Source organism: Pteropus vampyrus, unplaced genomic scaffold, assembly GCF_000151845.1.
Source record: "Pteropus vampyrus isolate Shadow unplaced genomic scaffold, Pvam_2.0 Scaffold288, whole genome shotgun sequence".
NCBI classification, from domain to species: Eukaryota; Metazoa; Chordata; class Mammalia; order Chiroptera; family Pteropodidae; genus Pteropus; species Pteropus vampyrus.
Genome location: NW_011889069.1, coordinates 3,814,469 through 3,831,182, shown reverse-complemented (window position 1 = coordinate 3,831,182; position 16,714 = coordinate 3,814,469). Strand labels below are relative to the sequence as shown.

General features: G+C 51.5%; 1 protein-coding gene across 13 annotated transcripts in view; it reads left to right on the top strand.

Moving 5' to 3' along the window:
* Positions 1 to 16,714, top strand: part of IGSF9B (immunoglobulin superfamily member 9B) — a 58,518-nt gene that overhangs the window by 8,161 nt on the left and 33,643 nt on the right. For 11 of the 13 annotated variants that reach the window (XR_002776447.1, XR_002776448.1, XR_002776446.1 and 8 more), the window contains exons 2-8: positions 3,128 to 3,325; positions 5,199 to 5,345; positions 10,587 to 10,738; positions 11,035 to 11,152; positions 12,512 to 12,653; positions 12,987 to 13,132; positions 16,305 to 16,447. Coding sequence is in view for 9 of the 13 variants with exons in the window: in XM_011376229.2 (XP_011374531.1) it covers positions 3,128 to 3,325; positions 5,199 to 5,345; positions 10,587 to 10,738; positions 11,035 to 11,152; positions 12,512 to 12,653; positions 12,987 to 13,132; positions 16,305 to 16,447 (1,046 nt within the window). In the remaining 4 variants the exon portion in view is untranslated. Of the gene's footprint in view, positions 1 to 3,127; positions 3,326 to 5,044; positions 5,101 to 5,198; positions 5,346 to 10,586; positions 10,739 to 11,034; positions 11,153 to 12,511; positions 12,654 to 12,986; positions 13,133 to 16,304; positions 16,448 to 16,714 lie in introns of those variants that run through there. The other 2 variants (XM_023521040.1, XM_023521039.1) reach the window with 2 other exon arrangements.

Here is a 16,714-nt window from a genome sequence, read left to right as displayed (position 1 = left end):
GATGGAGTGAGAGAACATGTGCGTGTGTGTGTGTGTGTGTGCGTGTGCGTGTGTGTGTGTGTGTGTGTGTGTCTGATGAGGAGATGACAAAAGCTGATAAATAGTTTAGAATTCAGAAAACCAGGAGGGTGGGACTGAGTATGGGGGCTGGGGCAGGGCTCCCACCCTTTTTCCTTCTTCCTGGGGAATTCCCTGTCTTTTGTCTTCTGATCTTTGGGATGCTTATCTCTCTGTGTCCTCTCTCAGATAGGGTCCTTGAGAAGGGATGCAGGCTGGGGCCACCTGGCTAGGGGGTGGGCCTCTGGCAGGTACTCAGCCCTGAGCTCAGGGGCTGGCTGGGGGTGGGGTAGGGTGGAAACCTGGAGCCTGCTCCAGTGCTGGGGAAGGTGTGAACAAGGCTGCCTCATTGCCATGCGGTGAGAATGAGGCAGCAGGAGGTGCAAATGAGCAGCCGGCCCTGTGGGAACCCATGTCAGAGCCCAGAGCTGACCCACCTCCTGGGCTTGCCCCCCAGAGTCCTCAACCCCAGGACCCAGAGAGCTCCAGAACCCAGCTTCATTGGTAGAGGGGGGCAGCCACCCGCCCAGCAGTGTCCGACTGTTTCCCCACCCCTTTTCCTGCTGCCGAAGGCTGTAGGGCCAAAGCCTTGTGAAGGAGCCCCCTTCTGTGGACAGCCTCTACGCCCCCCACCAGGTAACTGTGACCCTGGGAATAACTCACTCCTCTTCCCCCATTATCCTGTATTTCCTCTTTTCATTTCCTCAAAAGTCTCTGCTGCACACACTCACATGTGCATGCAAATTCACATGCACACAAACACACATGCACATGCACACATCCACATGCATACACCTGTCTTTTTGCTAAGAGCTACACATACACAAACATGTACCCACACATATGCGCACACACACACTACTCCTCTTGATCACTCATGGTGCCCACTGTTTGCCCGTTTCTCCTGGGTCCAAGATCAGCTTTTATGCTCCTTAGATGCTGGGAGGCAGGATCTATCCCTTTCTGGGTGCCCCTGGGATTGTGGGGGAGGCACCTGCTGCAGCTGGGCCCTCTCCATGCTTTTCCTGAGGGGCTGGAATTCAAACGTTGTCTGAGACAAGTTTGGGGGTGGGGAGAATTGGGAAACCTGCTGGGGCCTCAGGCAGGTGAGTGCAACACTCTGCTCTGCTCCAAAAATACTCTGTGATCTTAGCTCTTTCTCTAGAAAACAGTGATGTCACCGGTAGCCAATCAGCTTCTGGAAGGTCTTGCCTCCTCCTCTTTCTGCAACTTGCAGGGGAGAAGAGGGAGAGGGGGAAGGGAAGGGAGAGAAGGAGAAATGCATAGAGACACACAGACAACATACAGACAAACATAGAGAGAGATGAAACAGAATGCACAAGCTCACAAAAACAGGTCCACGCAGAAAAGCAGGCAAAATTTCTTCCCCTTGAACAGGTGAACAGAAGTCCACATATTCCCCCAACAGACACACACACACACACACACACACACACACACACACACACACACACACACTGATAGAGACATAGGAACAGAAAGATAGGCAAGTAGACAGAATTACCCACATAGAGTGGGAGCTAGAAAGAGAGACACACAGAGACTTGAAGAGAGACACAGACATGGAGAAGGAGCAAGCAAGAGAGAGACACAGCAGAGAGAGACAGAGGTAGAGAAAAACAGAGAGATAGACATGAAGAAGAAAGCAAGATGAGAGGAGACCAGTAGGAGCACACAGGGGTCAGAGATGCAGCAGGAATCAGACCCAGAGATACCGAACAGACAGTCGCGCTGCTCTCCTGGACATCCTCTCTCAGCACTGGAGGGAGGGCCCAGCCATTCCCTGGCTTTCAGCCTCAATGAGCAGCTGCTGTCCTTGGTGCTGCCTGCGGGACTAGGATGGGGAAAGCCCTGGTCTAGTCCGGGTTGTGTTGGGTAGTGGGAGGAAAGGCAGGAGGGAGAGGCTTCCCTAGCTGTCCCTTTGACTGGGAAGTAAGCTAGACAAGATGACTTTGTGGGCACGGAGGCCTGGTGTGGGAGGGAGGAATGTCAGGCTGGAGGTGGGGGCTGCATACCTCGTTCAGGAGTCCAGGCATTTAGAGTCCAGAGGCAAGCCATCCAGGTGCATGAAGCAGTGTCTGTATTAACCTCCAGCTCTGGGGTGGGGGTGGGGTGGGTTTCCCTCCTTGTCTCCCCTGGCAGGAGGATGGGGGCACCCTGTGCAGCTGTTTGATTTGTCCTCTGCCTACGGTAGGGTGGTTTCCCCTTAGCTGGCTGAGGTGGGCCCCAAGGACCCCTCCTTTGTCCCCAGCACCCTGCTATCCTAATGGTGATATCTGGTACTTTGCAGCCTGATGGGTTTGGGGCTTAGAAACTGGAGGGCTGGAGGCCTCTCCACCCCCCTCAGCAGCAGGTGCAGCAGAGAGTGGGGTGAGGGCTGAGAGGCCAGCTCAGGCCTGTTAGGTTTTCCTTCTGGCGTTGCCCCTAGCAGCCTCTGCTCAGCTTGGTAGGGATTCCCTGCGACTGTATAGAGCACTCTTGTTTTGTGCTGTGAACATCAGACTGGGTGGGGGTAGGGCGTAGGAGGAGGACGGGAGGACATCAGGCTGTGCAGCTCCTTACTGGCTCTGGTGGAAAGCATCCTGGTATAGGAAGATAGTCTGAGTTTACCTTTGGCCACAGCGGCCTGGGGCCGAGGGTCCCCACAGAGAGGCCATGGACCCTCAACCTTCTCAGTGTCCACACCCCTTAGAATTCTTGCGGGGGTGGGGTGTCACGGGGGAGGGCATGATCACAGCTCTGCTCTTTGGGATTGGGGAGGGAAGGGCTGGCCTGCAGGACTGAAGAGATCTGCTTCCCTCCGCTCTTCTTCCTCCTCTCCTCCCCTGCAGGTTCGCGGTTGGGGGACTTGGGGAGAGAGGTGGAGGGTGTCTTGAGCACCCTCTGGGGAGTGAGTGAGCTCCTCTTCAGGAGGCAGGCTGGAGGTCAGCTGGCTTTGGGGAAGGGAACGGAGGTCCTTAAACATGGGCAGGAGTCTGCCTCTGGGGTGGCCAGGACAGGATCTCCTTGTTACTTCCTTCTCTGCATCCCAACTTTGCTGTCCCGTTAGCTGCCCACGGCCTGCGAGAGGAACCCGAGTTTGTGACAGCAAGAGCTGGTGAGGCTGTGGTCCTGCGATGCGACGTGATCCACCCGGTGACAGGGCAGCCCCCACCCTATGTCGTGGAGTGGTTCAAGTTTGGGGTGCCCATCCCTATCTTCATCAAGTTTGGCTACTACCCACCCCATGTGGACCCTGAGTATGCAGGTAAGGTCTGGGACCCTTCGCCTTCTCTCCTCGGTTTTGGCAGGGCTGCCCTTCCCCTCCAGGGTCCCAGCTCTCAGTGGTCATGCCTCCTGCTGCCTTTATTTCTATTGCTTCCTCTTTTTTTTCTGACTCGTCTATTATCTCTGTTTTCCACAGTCTCTGCCTCTTTCTTCCCATCCTTTGGACTCTGGTAGGTTCTAATTAAGTGGTGGGGAGGAGAGGGAAGAGGAGGTAGTGCAGACATGGAGCCCTCCTAAACCACACAGCCTGGGGTTTGCAGGAGCAGAGGCAGGAGTAGAAGACAAGGCAGCCTAGAAAGTCCACCCTGTGGGACAGCCAGGCTGGGCTGAGGGCAGCTCCGTGAAGGAGGAAGCGGAGTCAGAGCTGCTGCCCGTGTCTAGTCGTGCAACTGTGGGGTTTGCTCTGTCTGCCTGTACCCACACCTCCCTCTGTCTGAAGTTGGGCCTCATCCCATCCCTGAGTGTAAGTGTGTGTCTGTGCCTCTGGTGGGTGCCTGCTCTCTGCCTCCTCTGCCACAGTTACTCCTGCCAGCAGTGGCATCACTGTGAGTCACTGCCAGCCCCTGTCTGCCAGCCTGTCCAGGAGCAGGGCGTGGGGCGTCTGTGTGTGTGTGTGTGTGTGTGTGTGTGTGTGTGTGTTTGTGTTTATGAGCATGTGAGGAATGGGAGCGAATGTGTGCCCATGTGAGTGTGTGTACATATGTGTGTGTGCTGAGCTTTAAGGGAAGAGAGGAAGCTGGTGGGACACTGCTTTTCTTTACTTCTGACTACTGAGGTCTGCATTGCATTTCTCTCAGAAACCTTCCATTTCTCTCTCTCTGTCCCTTTCCCTCCCTCTCCCTCCTTTGCCTATGTCTCTCTCTTTTTGGCCTGATTGGTTTTGACAGTCAGGTCGCTAGGCAGATTTCCAGTGCCGAGACAAGGAGGAAGGCAGAGGAGGTTGTGACCCTGGGGTGAGGGGTGGGCTAAGGTGGTAGGTGAGGGGAGGAGGACCCTGAGGGCTGCTGGACATCCTCTCTCATCATAGAGGAAGGAAGCTACTCCCCACTCTGTTTGGCTCCTGCTACAACTCTTACCTTCTTAGTACAGTGAGATAAACGTTTCAGTGAGATAAAGATGGCCTTCGAAGGGTGGAAGATGAAGTTAAGGAGGCTAACTGGGGGTCTTTGCTCTGCTGGCCAGCCCTTTCCTCAGCCTCAGGCTTATAGGCCTTGCAGCCTTAGCACCTGGGGGCCCTGAGCTCTGGTTAGATGAGCAGCCCCTCTGGCACTGGCATCAGGACTGGGAGAGGATCCCAGCACCCTGTTCCCCGGCCCGCCTTTCCTCCGCCCTGCCATAACGTAGCCAGACAGGGGTGTAGGGTGTGGGGCCCTGCTTGGATAGGGGTGTTACTCCACTTGAGTGGAGATGCTCAGGACTGTGTAGACCTTTTACCTTCTCTCCCTCCCTTCTTGCTCCCTCCCTCCCCCTCTCCCCGCTCCCTTTCCTTCTCTCTTTCCTCTCAGCTCTGTATCCCTCATGTCTTTGCTTTGTCCTAAGAGATCTCCAAAAGAAGGGGAAGTATTCTAAGGAACTGAGGCTCTTCTCAGTGCCAAACACAGAGTTGCAGCTTGAATGGGGGCCAGCTGAGGCTGGAGGGCTGGGGCGGGATTGTGGCTCCACGGCCAATGCTTCATGCCTTTTCTTTTGCCACCTGCAGCCGGAGGTTGGTGCCAGCTGTTGTTTTGGGGCCCTGCCATGGGAAACGGTCTGCAGGTTATGATGGGCCCTCTGCCTTTGGCTGGGGAGGAGGATGTTGAGTTGCTGGCCTCACCCTGATGGCTGCTGCAGCTCTTGTCCATTCTGTCCCCCAGGCCGGGCGAGTCTTCATGATAAAGCATCACTGCGGCTGGAGCAGGTTCGCTCTGAGGACCAGGGCTGGTACGAGTGCAAAGTGCTCATGCTGGACCAGCAGTATGACACCTTTCACAATGGCAGCTGGGTCCACCTCACCATCAACGGTGCGTACAGGACTCCTTCCTGGGGGTGGGGGACAACTGGAAAGCCCGCTCTCTGAGGGCCTGTGTTAGGGGAACTGTACCCCATTTCTGCTCCCAGTCCCTGCTGCAGAGAGGAGCCTCAGCACGGCTGGGCCCCGCCTGCTGTGCCTCCTCAGTTGTCTCCCCAGAGCCTCTTGGGTCAGCAAGTGCCTGGGAGGAGCAGCTCCCTGGGCATGAGGCAGGGGTTTGCTGTGGGTGGTGGTGTTAGAGTTCCTTAGAGGGAGGTAAGCATCTGGTTCTTGAAACCAGGAGGGTTAAGGCTTTGCGGAGGCCAAAGCGGTAACTGCTGGTACAATTCCCAGCCTTGGGAAGACCCCGCTAGCCTAGGAAATGCCTCCCCACTCTTGAGTGGAATTCCTGGAGTCTCATCATTGCAATCCTCCTTTTCAGGTTGACATTTTGGTTCCTTGTTAAATGTACTTATTTGCATATTATGTACTGAAGGTCTACTGTGCACCAAGCCCACTATAGTAGCCCACTACTCTGCACCAGATGATGGGAAGACAATGCTGAGCAAACCCAGACTCAGTCCCTGCCCGTACTGGGTTTACTGTGTAATAAAGTGGAAGAATCTTGGGAAGAGTAACAGTTTTAATGGTCATCAGTTATTTATAGCTCTAGTTAAATGAATTTTCAAGTGTCTGGGCAAGGAAGCCTCAGGCAGAGGCCCCAGGGTAGTTTCCTGGTTCCCAGTGTTGACCTAGGCTGGGGTCCTGGGTCTGTGGCAGTGATGGTACCAGAGGCTGAGTCCCAGGGTCTCCTCGTATGGAGAGGCCCCCTTGTGTCACTGGGAGTCCTGACTTGGGAAAAGATCCTGTGGAGGAGTGAGGAGAGGGTGGAGCTATGAAGAAAATTTGAAGGAGAGTGGTACCCACTGGGTGTGGGGCAGCAACATTTTCTGTTTTGTTTTTCTGGCCAGACACTTATTCTTTTTTTATTCAGTTTATGACAAAATGTATCCAGCCACCACTGTGCTGCAGACACTATGATAGTTATTGAAGCTTCCACAGTGTATATGCTATGGATGTGCACACACAGCTTGGATCCTTCTGGTTTTGATGTCTGTGACTATAGATGCTGTGGTTGGGAGAGACATTGATGCTCTGGCTTGGAAGCTTCTCTCAGTATTGATCTGCTTTGAAGGACAGCTCTGTCTGCCCTCCCTTGTGGGGCTGGGTCATTCCTCCCAGAGGTTGGGTCAGGCCATGCTCTTTCTGGCCTGAAAAACTTATCCAGGTTTCTGGAAGCACAAAATGTTTTAGTCAGAGCACTGGCCTCTGGGAAAAGCACACTTAGAGATATGGTGGCCCTAGGTCAGTGTTAGCCCAGGCTGTCAGACCCATGTGATGCAGTCGGTTCCTGTCAGCCAGTGCCAAGAGACTGATTAGAGGCTGATTTTAAATCTTGGGTGGGCTGTCCCCACCACTCGGCAAGCTTTTGAGTCACCTCCTTTTAATGCCAGCTGTTGTGTGTGCCGGGAGTGAAAACTCATCTTAATATTAGTGTAACCAAAATATAATTAGGAAGGTAAATCTGCTGCTAAAAGCTTCACTGACTGAACACTGAAGCAGAAGTCCCCACATTGCTTTCTTTCTCTCTCATGCCCTTTCCTAAACTGGGCTGAAATCTCTTCCAAGCACCTCCTCCTTCTCCTTTTGCATCATCCCGCTAGTGTTCATTTCAGCAATCTGAGATACCAGGTGTTCAGTAGACACTCACATGACAGGAAGTAGAATTTAGTGCAGAACTGTGTGTTTTATTACATCTTAGTTTGCATGAGTGGGAGTTGATTCTTTGGGAATTCCTAATTGCTCAGAGTGGAATGGGCGTGGAATAAGACCCTAAAAAGATTTAGTTTGTTTCGTGACTTCATTGCATGTTAGCTTTGTGATCCTGGGCCACTTAAATCGCCTCTCTGAGCTTCGGTTTCCTCAGTTACCAAAAACAGTGCCTGTTTGCAGGGCTCAATGAAACTCTGTGTGAGAAAGTGTCTTGCCCAATTTCTGAAATGTTATTGACATGTAGGTAATTATGTGTAAGATGCTGGCCATCCTCCTTCTCAAGAGAGAAAATAGATGCAATCAGATGAAAATATACCAGCAGGGACGTGGTAACACAGGAAGGTACCTCAGGCTGGAAGATGCAGAGGACTGTGGTAGTTGAAAAGTCCTTGCAAATCCACCAGTGATTATCCATTCAAAACGTATTCTTGAATGTTCACTCTGTAGCAGGCTTTGGAGATATAGCAGTGGGCAGGCAAGTCCAGAGACAGTTGCAATACGGCCTTTGGGAGCATAGGGTAAGGAGAACTTCTCTGAGGAAATGTCTCTTGTGCAGAGACCTGGCCAGGGAGGAGTTGGCCAGGGAGGAGTTAGCCAGGTGCAGGGGTGGGAGGTAGGGGAGAGTATTCCAGGCAGAAGGAACAGCGCGTGCCTGCAAGGCCAGAAGAAGGAGTGCTGGCACATTCAGGAAACACGGGCAGGTTGTTTATATTGAAGTGTCAGGCAGAAAAGCTAAGAATGTATACCATCTGCTCCAGGCTTTAAAACCAGGGCTCCTCATAAGGATACTTTGCCCTTTCCAAGAAGCCTGCCCTCCAGATAGATAGAACAGCATAGACACCGCCCGAGGTGACAGCCGAAATCTCTCTCCCTTTATTCCCCCTTCCCTTCATCCCAAGTTCTGAGATTCTTTCCAGCATAAATTTCCATTATTGAAGGAAAGAGTCTGGAGCACCAATATTCCATTGCTTCCAAACTAGAATGTTTAATGTCAGGCATTTTCTGACAGGGATCACCTTTGGAAAATGAAAGGCCAGTGAAAAATTAGAATTACAAATTGTCTCATTCTCTTTCTGTGTTTTCCTGAAGATCAGTTGGGTGGAAACAAACCCAATTATTTCTTTATTACATAGAAAATACCCCCAAAGCCCAAGCCAAGTCTTGCGTTAGGTTGGTGAATTCCTTGGAGGAGAGGCCAGCCTATTTCTAACCTGCACTATTAATTATAGGGCACTTGTGAAAAAAAGAATTAAGCCTGGAAATGCAGCTGGCAAGCTAACACCTAATTCAGTAAATAATCGAGAGTCAAACCATTATTTTCCCCAAAACTCGAAATTGTTCAAAGTACTTTCCTGATTAGCACCTAAATAATAAAGTAATTATGTAATTAGTAATTAATTTGTCACTTCAGGATGTAATTTAATTTATTATCTTTTCTTTTAAGCTTGACACCAGAGGTAATAGAGGCTGTGGCTGTATTAACTGTATTCCAAGGGGCAGGCTTGGCGAGGAGGGGCTCTGCTGGAGATGAGCACTTTCCAGTGCAGGAAGGGAGGCCTGGGAGTTAGGATTCCAGAGTCCTTTGGGTGTTTTTTACTGTTATTTTTGGTATATTAGACATTGGATGAAAATTGACTCTCTTGAGGATGTCTGTTGTGTGTGTTTTTGTGTGTGATGAAGTGTGCTTCTTAACTCATTCAGTATTCACTCTCCAAGTGCCCCTGTGTGCCTACACTGAGCAATGGACTCGCGGGATTATTGAAGGAAGTGGTCTTGCCATGTTTATGCTCTTAAGGAGTTTTATTTGTTCACATTCGTGTTGGTCTATAGGTGTGTGTATATGTATGCACCTTCATTCAGTCATTCATTCATTTGTTTGTTTAACCATTCAACAGACGTTTGTTGAGTGCTCTATTACATGCCAGGAACTATGCTAAAAGCTGGGCATACTGTGGGGTTTGTGGAAAAGATCTCTGCTCTCAAGGAGAATTAGTGATAAATGCTTCAAAGAAAATAAAACAATCTAAGGTAATAAGAAGGCTAGAAGTGCCATCTCATATTGGCTGATCAGGTAAGACAGAGATGGCATCTTAGCAAAGGTTTGCATGAACTGAAGGAAGGAGATCTGGATTTAGATTTCCAGGCAGAGAGGATGGCAAATGCAAAGGCCCTGAGGTTGGGTGTTCTTGGCACATCCATGGAATACGAAGAAGGCAGTGTGGTTAGAGCACAATAAAGGGGAAAATGTGATAGATGAGGCTGGCGGAGGAGCAGGGGATGGATATCAAATCCGAAAGCACTCTGACTAGTTCTTGGGAGCAGGGCTGTCTGGAGAGGATAGACCCTTCTAAAAGTTTCTCATTAATGCCTCAGAGGCTCATGGGGAGATGATGATGATAGCACTGACAAAATAACCCATGTTTTACATGTTTACATTTTACAAGGTCCTTTTTACACACCTTATTTATTCCTCATGTCAATTCTGGAGGATGGGGGATTTAGGTAAAACCTAGAGAGTCTGAGTAACTTGCTCAGGGTTACACAATAAGTGTCAGGTTGGCACTTGAACTTGGTCCTGAGTTTTGGGTACCTTGAGATAAGCTCAAAATGGCCTGCCCCAGCCTAGTGTTGTGGACCCTCAAGGCTGGTGTTCAGAGTGGGGCCCTCACTTGTCACTTCAGAACACAGAACTGATAGTCCAAGAGGTCAAGACTGACCAGATAACTGCTAGAATTCCTTGGAGGAGAAGCCAGCCTATTTCTATTAGAAGCTCAGAGAAACAAGACTGAGTCTCTTGAAAGCTGATTATCCAAACAGGATGGAATTTTAGTCAAAACTCCAATGCAGATGGTGGTGTAGGGGACAACCTGGCACAATCAGCGAAGAGTTAAGAAGGGAGCAGCCCGGCTTCTGTGGATAAAGTCAGGCATTCTAGATGGAGCCAGATCACAAATGTCCCAAATGTGAGGGCCTGGCCAGGCTGGGTTAAGGAAGTATGGGTATCATGGATAATCATGAGGTGAAAGACAGAAAGATGATGGAACAGTCTGTGGAGCTGGTGGCAAATATCGGGTCTGTTAGGATCAGGGGAGAGCGGTCTTGTCTATTGCCCGTCTTAGTGCTGAGCTCAGTACTAAGATGCTTCCTACAGATGCTCAACAAACGTGTTTATTGGAATTAGCCAAGTACTATGGGAAGAGTTTAGAATTTAGAGCCAGCCAGACTGACTTTGAATTCCAGGTCTCCCCTCTCTATGTAAGATTCTTGGGCAGAGTATTTTACCTGTCTCCACCTTCCTTCCTTGCAGGAGCCTACGAGGGTTATGCATGATCACGTGGGCTTGGTACCTGGAGAGGGCTGGTGAGGCGTGCAGGGCAGCAGCTTGATAATCCTACCCTAATCCTTTGTGGTTTCTTTGCAGCTCCCCCTACCTTTACAGAAACACCCCCTCAGTACATCGAGGCCAAGGAGGGTGGCAGCATTACCATGACCTGCACGGCTTTTGGGAACCCCAAGCCCATTGTCACCTGGCTCAAGGAGGGGACCCTCCTTGCTGCTAGTGGGAAATACAGGGTAAGTGTGGTTCTTCGTTGGGACCACTGCGCTCCTCTCACCCTTCCTTTGCTTGTTTTTCCCTCTCCAAGGCAGTCTCCCACTTTATGTGACCAGTGACACCCTGTGCAAAGGCACAGAGGGGAAACAGAAACAGCAGGCAGACTGGCTTATAGGTGTGTTGGTGAAGGGAGATGAAAAATGAGGCACCTGCCTCTGTATCCCCCAGGTACATCAGCCCTGAGGCCACCTCCGCCTCAGGATGGCATTGGTGGGGCCCAAGGTGAGTGCTGAGCTCCATCTCTCCTTGGCCCCAGGTGAGTGATGGGAGTTTGACAGTAACATCGGTCAATCGGGAGGACAGAGGTGCCTACACCTGTCGCGCATACAGCATCCAGGGGGAGGCTGTCCATACCACCCACCTGCTTGTCCAAGGTAAGAGTGATCTCTCTGGCCAATTTGTGCTCTGGGCTTTTTTCAGGGACTTCCAGGCCAGCCTGTCCCAGGGCACAGTCGGCACGGCTGAGGGCGGGTGGACATGGGCAGCCCATAACGAGCTGGGCAGGACTCCTCCCAAATATTGGTACTACATGACTAGAGCTTTCAAGGCGGCCTGCTGTGGCTATCACACAGGTGGCCTAAGGCCCCATGCTGGGTGAGTTTCTGGTTTCTGTGTCTGTCCAGGTAGTGTCCTGCCATACATCTACCTTCCTCAGGGGAGGGACCCTCCCTCAGAGCTCCTTCCAGTAGTGATGGCATCAATAGATAAAGATAGGAATTCAATGCAAACCTCAGACATTTAAATAATACTGAGGGCATTCAGACATTTGGCAGAGCTGGAGTCAGCACAGTTAGCACATGGAGATGCCAGTCTGTCCTATCTGGGGCCTCAGAGTGCCCCAGAAAGGGCAGCGTCCGGGCAGCAGGGTCTCTTCTTTGTTTTGAGCCTATCCACCTGCTCTGCCTCTCATCTACTGCCTGCTGGAGGAACTGGTGAGGGATGGTTGGTGGCAGCTGTCCGGGCTGCCAGGGCTGCCAGGGCTGCCAAGGCAATGCGCTTCCTGTCTCCTGACTTGGAGTTCTGAGTGGCCGCATGGGCCAGAGGTCCCTCTGTAGCTTGGAGGAGAACTAGCCTCTCTCAGGAGAGAGAGCCACTTGGCAGCTGCAGCCTGTCTGGAAAGTCAGCACCAGGGACTGCTGGAATTTACACCCTATTCACTCTGCTCTCCCCTGAGCTGCCCTCTTAACCTCTGCCTGGTGAGCAGCACAAGTCTCTTACTCCTCCAGAAGCAAGATTATTTCTCGCTCTGGACTGAAACAGTGGCCTTTCAATCTCCAGCATGCCTCTTACTCGGGGCTCTGCTGGAGGGAAGGATGGGCAAGAAGGACCATGTGTGTGTGTGTGTGTGTGTGTGTGTGTGTGGTTAGATGGCTGGTGTGGGGAGCCAGAATTTATAGAGGGGTTGTGTGCGGGGATGGGGTACAGGTATGTACCAAGAAAGTGTCTGCAATTGGCTCGAGGGGGTGGGGCACACTGTGGCCATGTCCAGTACAGTCTGCATTTCTAGGAACTATAGGGAGAGTAAGAACTTGAGCACTGGCAGCCGCTAGAAGTGTCTCCATGACAACTGCCTGGGTTGTGCTGCTAACTCTTGGGCCAGTGCTACCCCCGCCCTCCCTCCCAGGGCTCAGGACACCTTTCCTGAGGTGTCTCAGAGCTACCTGGGAGGTCCTGGTGCTCTTGTTCTCCCCTGCCCCATCGGGTGAGGTCATGTTTGTTTCCTGTGTCCCCAGGGCCTCCTTTCATAGTGTCCCCTCCTGAGAACATCACTGTCAACATATCCCAAGATGCTCTGCTTACCTGCCGGGCGGAGGCGTATCCTGGCAACCTCACTTACACCTGGTATTGGCAGGATGAGAACGTCTACTTTCAAAAGTGAGCGCCCTGCCCTAAGCCCTCAGCATGGGCCCAGGCCAGGTCCCCAGAGACAAGACCTCTGAGCAGGCTGCCCTTGGGCTCTGAGAACTTAGAGAGTGGGTGGTTGGTCCACATGTGCCACATGTGAGGGTCAGTGTCTGCATGGGCCTTGAGAGGGTCCCTGGGAATGTGAGGACACACTTGGTCTCCTCCCTGAGGCGTGGGGGTGAGGGAACTCATTGCTACCTTGCTCTGGTATTTCCTGGAAGTTCCTCTTCTCTCACCTGCCACCTCCCCCCTGCCCCCTGCCTCCCTGCTCTTTGTGTTTCCTCGTCTCCTGTCTCTTCAAAGTGACCTGAAGCTGAGAGTTCGGATCTTGATTGACGGGACCCTGATCATCTTTCGGGTGAAGCCTGAAGACGCGGGGAAGTACACCTGCGTCCCTAGCAACAGTCTAGGGCGTTCCCCCTCGGCCTCTGCCTACCTGACTGTGCAGTGTGAGTAGGGGTGAGGGAGAGCCCTGGATGGTGGGGGTTCCAGAAGGTTCAGGCCACATTATCGTTGCAAGCAGGGCAAGAGGCTACCAAAGTAACACCCTCGAATGCGTTTGTATCTTCCCATGATGCTAGGTTTATTGAGTGGAACCTTCTCAGATAAACCAATCAGGTACCCATGCTGGTTAACACACAATACACAGAGAAGGGAAGTACAGAGTCTTATGCAACAGAGCAAAGAGATGAAAGTTCTTAGAGTCTCCAAAGCGAGCTCTGTTGACTGGCGGCACAGAGAGCTCTGTGTAGTTCCTGAGCTGTGATGAGCATGTCAGAGTCTTTGGCTCTAGCACACCTGTCCGTAATACTCTCGGGTTAGGCTTGAGCATCATCTGTCTAAGGTGCTTAGCTTATATGGACCTGGCAAGGTGGGATCCTTATGCTTATTGGCTCCTGCAGATGGGGGGCTTATCTAGGGCAGTCATGGTTGATATTTCTTTGGTTCTGGGTGTTCTGGTCACACCCTAACGGTGTCCCTATTATGTGCAAGCCGACATTACTGTCATGGCTCCTACGGAATTCATTTTGTAAAGTCCAAAAAGTCCTCAATCCTTTATGTTCTATACAATTAGCCAGACTGGAGGCTGGAGGGCAGTAGACACCAGAAGTCTTTCAATGGAATGAGAATGGGGGAATGGCTGAGCAGAAAGAAAGGACAGCCCAAGAAGAGGCCAATATCTGGGCTGGGCAATCAAAGTGAAACTAGCCCTTGCGGTGTGTATTCTGTGGACCAAGCATCACTGCATGTGCTAGCTAACTCATTCCATCAGCCAGGCTTAGGTAGGATTCAAGGATCGATAGACCTTCTGAACATTTTGTGCTTGCATTGAATGCTAGCCAGCACCTCTGTCTGTACCTCGAATGAGATGCTCTCTGGTGCTTTTGTCTCAGGTGTCTGAGAAAGTGTAGCTCAAACCTGTGTAGGGTTAGATTTCCTGTCAGCTCTCTGCCTTCTCCTACCTTGGATGGATATGTGGGGTGAGGGGAGAGAACCCTCTTCTGAGGTGACTTGATTCAGTTCCACCAACACCTGGCCTCCTCTTGGCTTCCTCCTTGTGCTTCTCTGGGACTGCCAGAGATCCAAATGAATGAGCCGCTCCTCATGCCAGAACAATGGAGGGCTTTTGTGTGAGCACAATAATTCAGTTTGCTCATCTCTAATACTTCAGCGTAGTCTTTGTTTCTCCACCCCTGGCAAGCTGATCTTTGTGAGAGAGAGAAGGATGAGTGATGAGGATTAATTTCTTCCTTTTGATTTGCTGATGATGCTGTCACTCAGGCAACAAAGGCCCCATATTTTGCTGTAGGTGACAAGCTCTCTATCACTTGAGGTCTGCAGTAGGAGAATCGCTCACCCCCAAGGGCATGGAGTGGCAGGGTGAGAAGTGCAACAGTCTGGAGTGAGCATTTGAATTGGGGACAGGTAGATGAACAATTGGTGCCCCAGGAGGTGGGGCTCATCTTTGCAGAGATGAGTATTTGCAAAGTCTACTGCTTGAATGGGCCTCTGTGGTTTGAATGGGCTGGTGGTGGAGCCAGGCTGGACCCTCCAGCCCTGTCAAACTCCTAACCTTATGTTCTCATTGTTTTCTTCCTTGTGCAATGATTTCGCTGCTGGGGGCAAAGGCATAATTTCTCCACTTCTGTCAGTAAATTTCAAGGAGTTTCAGAATGCTACGTTATGAGTCGAAAGATTTTAAGAGCTGTGAGGCCCAAGAAATGCCGTGTGACCAAGGGCATCAGGTCTGCCCCACCAAGACGTGCAGTAGGAAAAAGCAAGTCAAGAAGCTATTTCTCGGTGAACTACCATGTGCCCCAAGCTGTGCTGGATGTGAAGGGGCTAAGAGAAGGGAGGACCTTACTTGGAGTAGCATCCTGACTTGCTTACATCACCTGGGCAAGAAGGTAGCAGTGGAGGAGGGAAAGAACCAACAGGAGGTGACCTTCAGAAGAGCGATGAATCTAACCAGGATGAGGCCTCATCTTTGGAGCTATGGACCATTTTCTTCTGAGCGGGGCATGTGGTTTCCCTGTCTCTCCCCAGCGCCATCACCCACTCCCACTTGTCCTTTTTTACCTCCTTCTTGCCTTCAAAGAGAATCCGGGGGGTAAGATTTTCAGGTGGGTGAGACAAGGATCTTTATTTCTGCTAAAAAGCAGTGTTCAGAGTATTTCCCATTCATAAACCCTTTGAAAACCTTGGAGGAAAAAAAAAAAAAACTCTCTACCATACAAAAGTAGGAAGCTATGTCTAAATATATAACTCGGCCTGGTATTTATGTAATGCTGTTCTCTGAAGAGCTCCAAATGCTTAAAAGATACCAGCTCATTCATCCTCACTGCCTCCCTGGAAGTTCTGGATCTTTCTCGTTGGTAACCCTCAGGGAAATTGGGAAGAACTGAAAGGTGATGACTCACCCATATGACGGGATATGCTGCAATTGCTACTGTCCCGGGAACCTGTCAACTGTTCTGTGGACAAGGATGACACACATGGGAAACTGGAGCTTGGGAGACTGGGCAACTAGCAGAATGGAGAGGAGAGAGAAGGACCACCTGTGGTTATGCCTCTGCCTGTATGCATAGGACTGCCTTTCATCTTTTGGCTTAGGATGTGGAGAGAGAGGAGCTGCTTGGTGATAAAGACTTAGGATGAGGAGCAGGTGGGGGAGGGTGCATTCAAATGTTGACTCTGAGTTCCAGAGTTTAGGGGCTGGGGAAATGGACATGAGCGCCCCTGCTCAGCAGAAATATTCGTAGTGAGTAGAAGCATTTGAGGAGTGCTGCAGACTGGGGCGGGCCAGCACTGCGAGCATCCAACACAGAATTGCTTAAGAATACTGTGGGCTGGACTGGCAAAAGAACTCTATAGCCTGCCCTAGGGCAGCCCAATGTGGCCTCTGTTCTGTAGCCCGAGAGCCAGGGTTTGCCTACCTTGTTATCCTCAGTTGGCCCAGCACTAGCCCGTGTTGAGCACTGAGGACACATAGTGTTTGCTGAATGGGCAGAGGGTGTGAAAGGCTGTGCTTTGGGGTGCCAGGAATCCCTGCCTGGATTCCTCCCTTCTTGACTTCCCTTGTGTCTTTCTTCTCTCCTACCCTATGCTACCCCTCTGCAGACCCAGCCCGTGTCCTCAACATGCCCCCCATAATCTACGTGCCCGTGGGAATTCATGGCTATATCCGCTGCCCTGTGGACGCAGAGCCGCCGGCCACTGTGGTCAAGTGGAACAAGGATGGCCGCCCCCTGCAGGTCGAGAAGGTGCTAGAGAGTCACATGCTGGTCCCAATAAGACATACTCACCCGACACTAAGATACTGTCTTTGGGGTCTGGTTCCCCGCTAGGACCTCTCCACTCCCCACCAAAAACTCTGGGAAAGCAAAGAGTTGTTTCCCATGGGGTCTGTGGTCTGGCAACCCTGTCCCCATGGTAGCTGGTGCTATGTCTAGGTCTGCCCACAGGTTGGCTGGTGGAGCTGACCCAGCCCGGGTATGGCCTGGCGGGGCTGGGACTGAGGGTCCACCCCC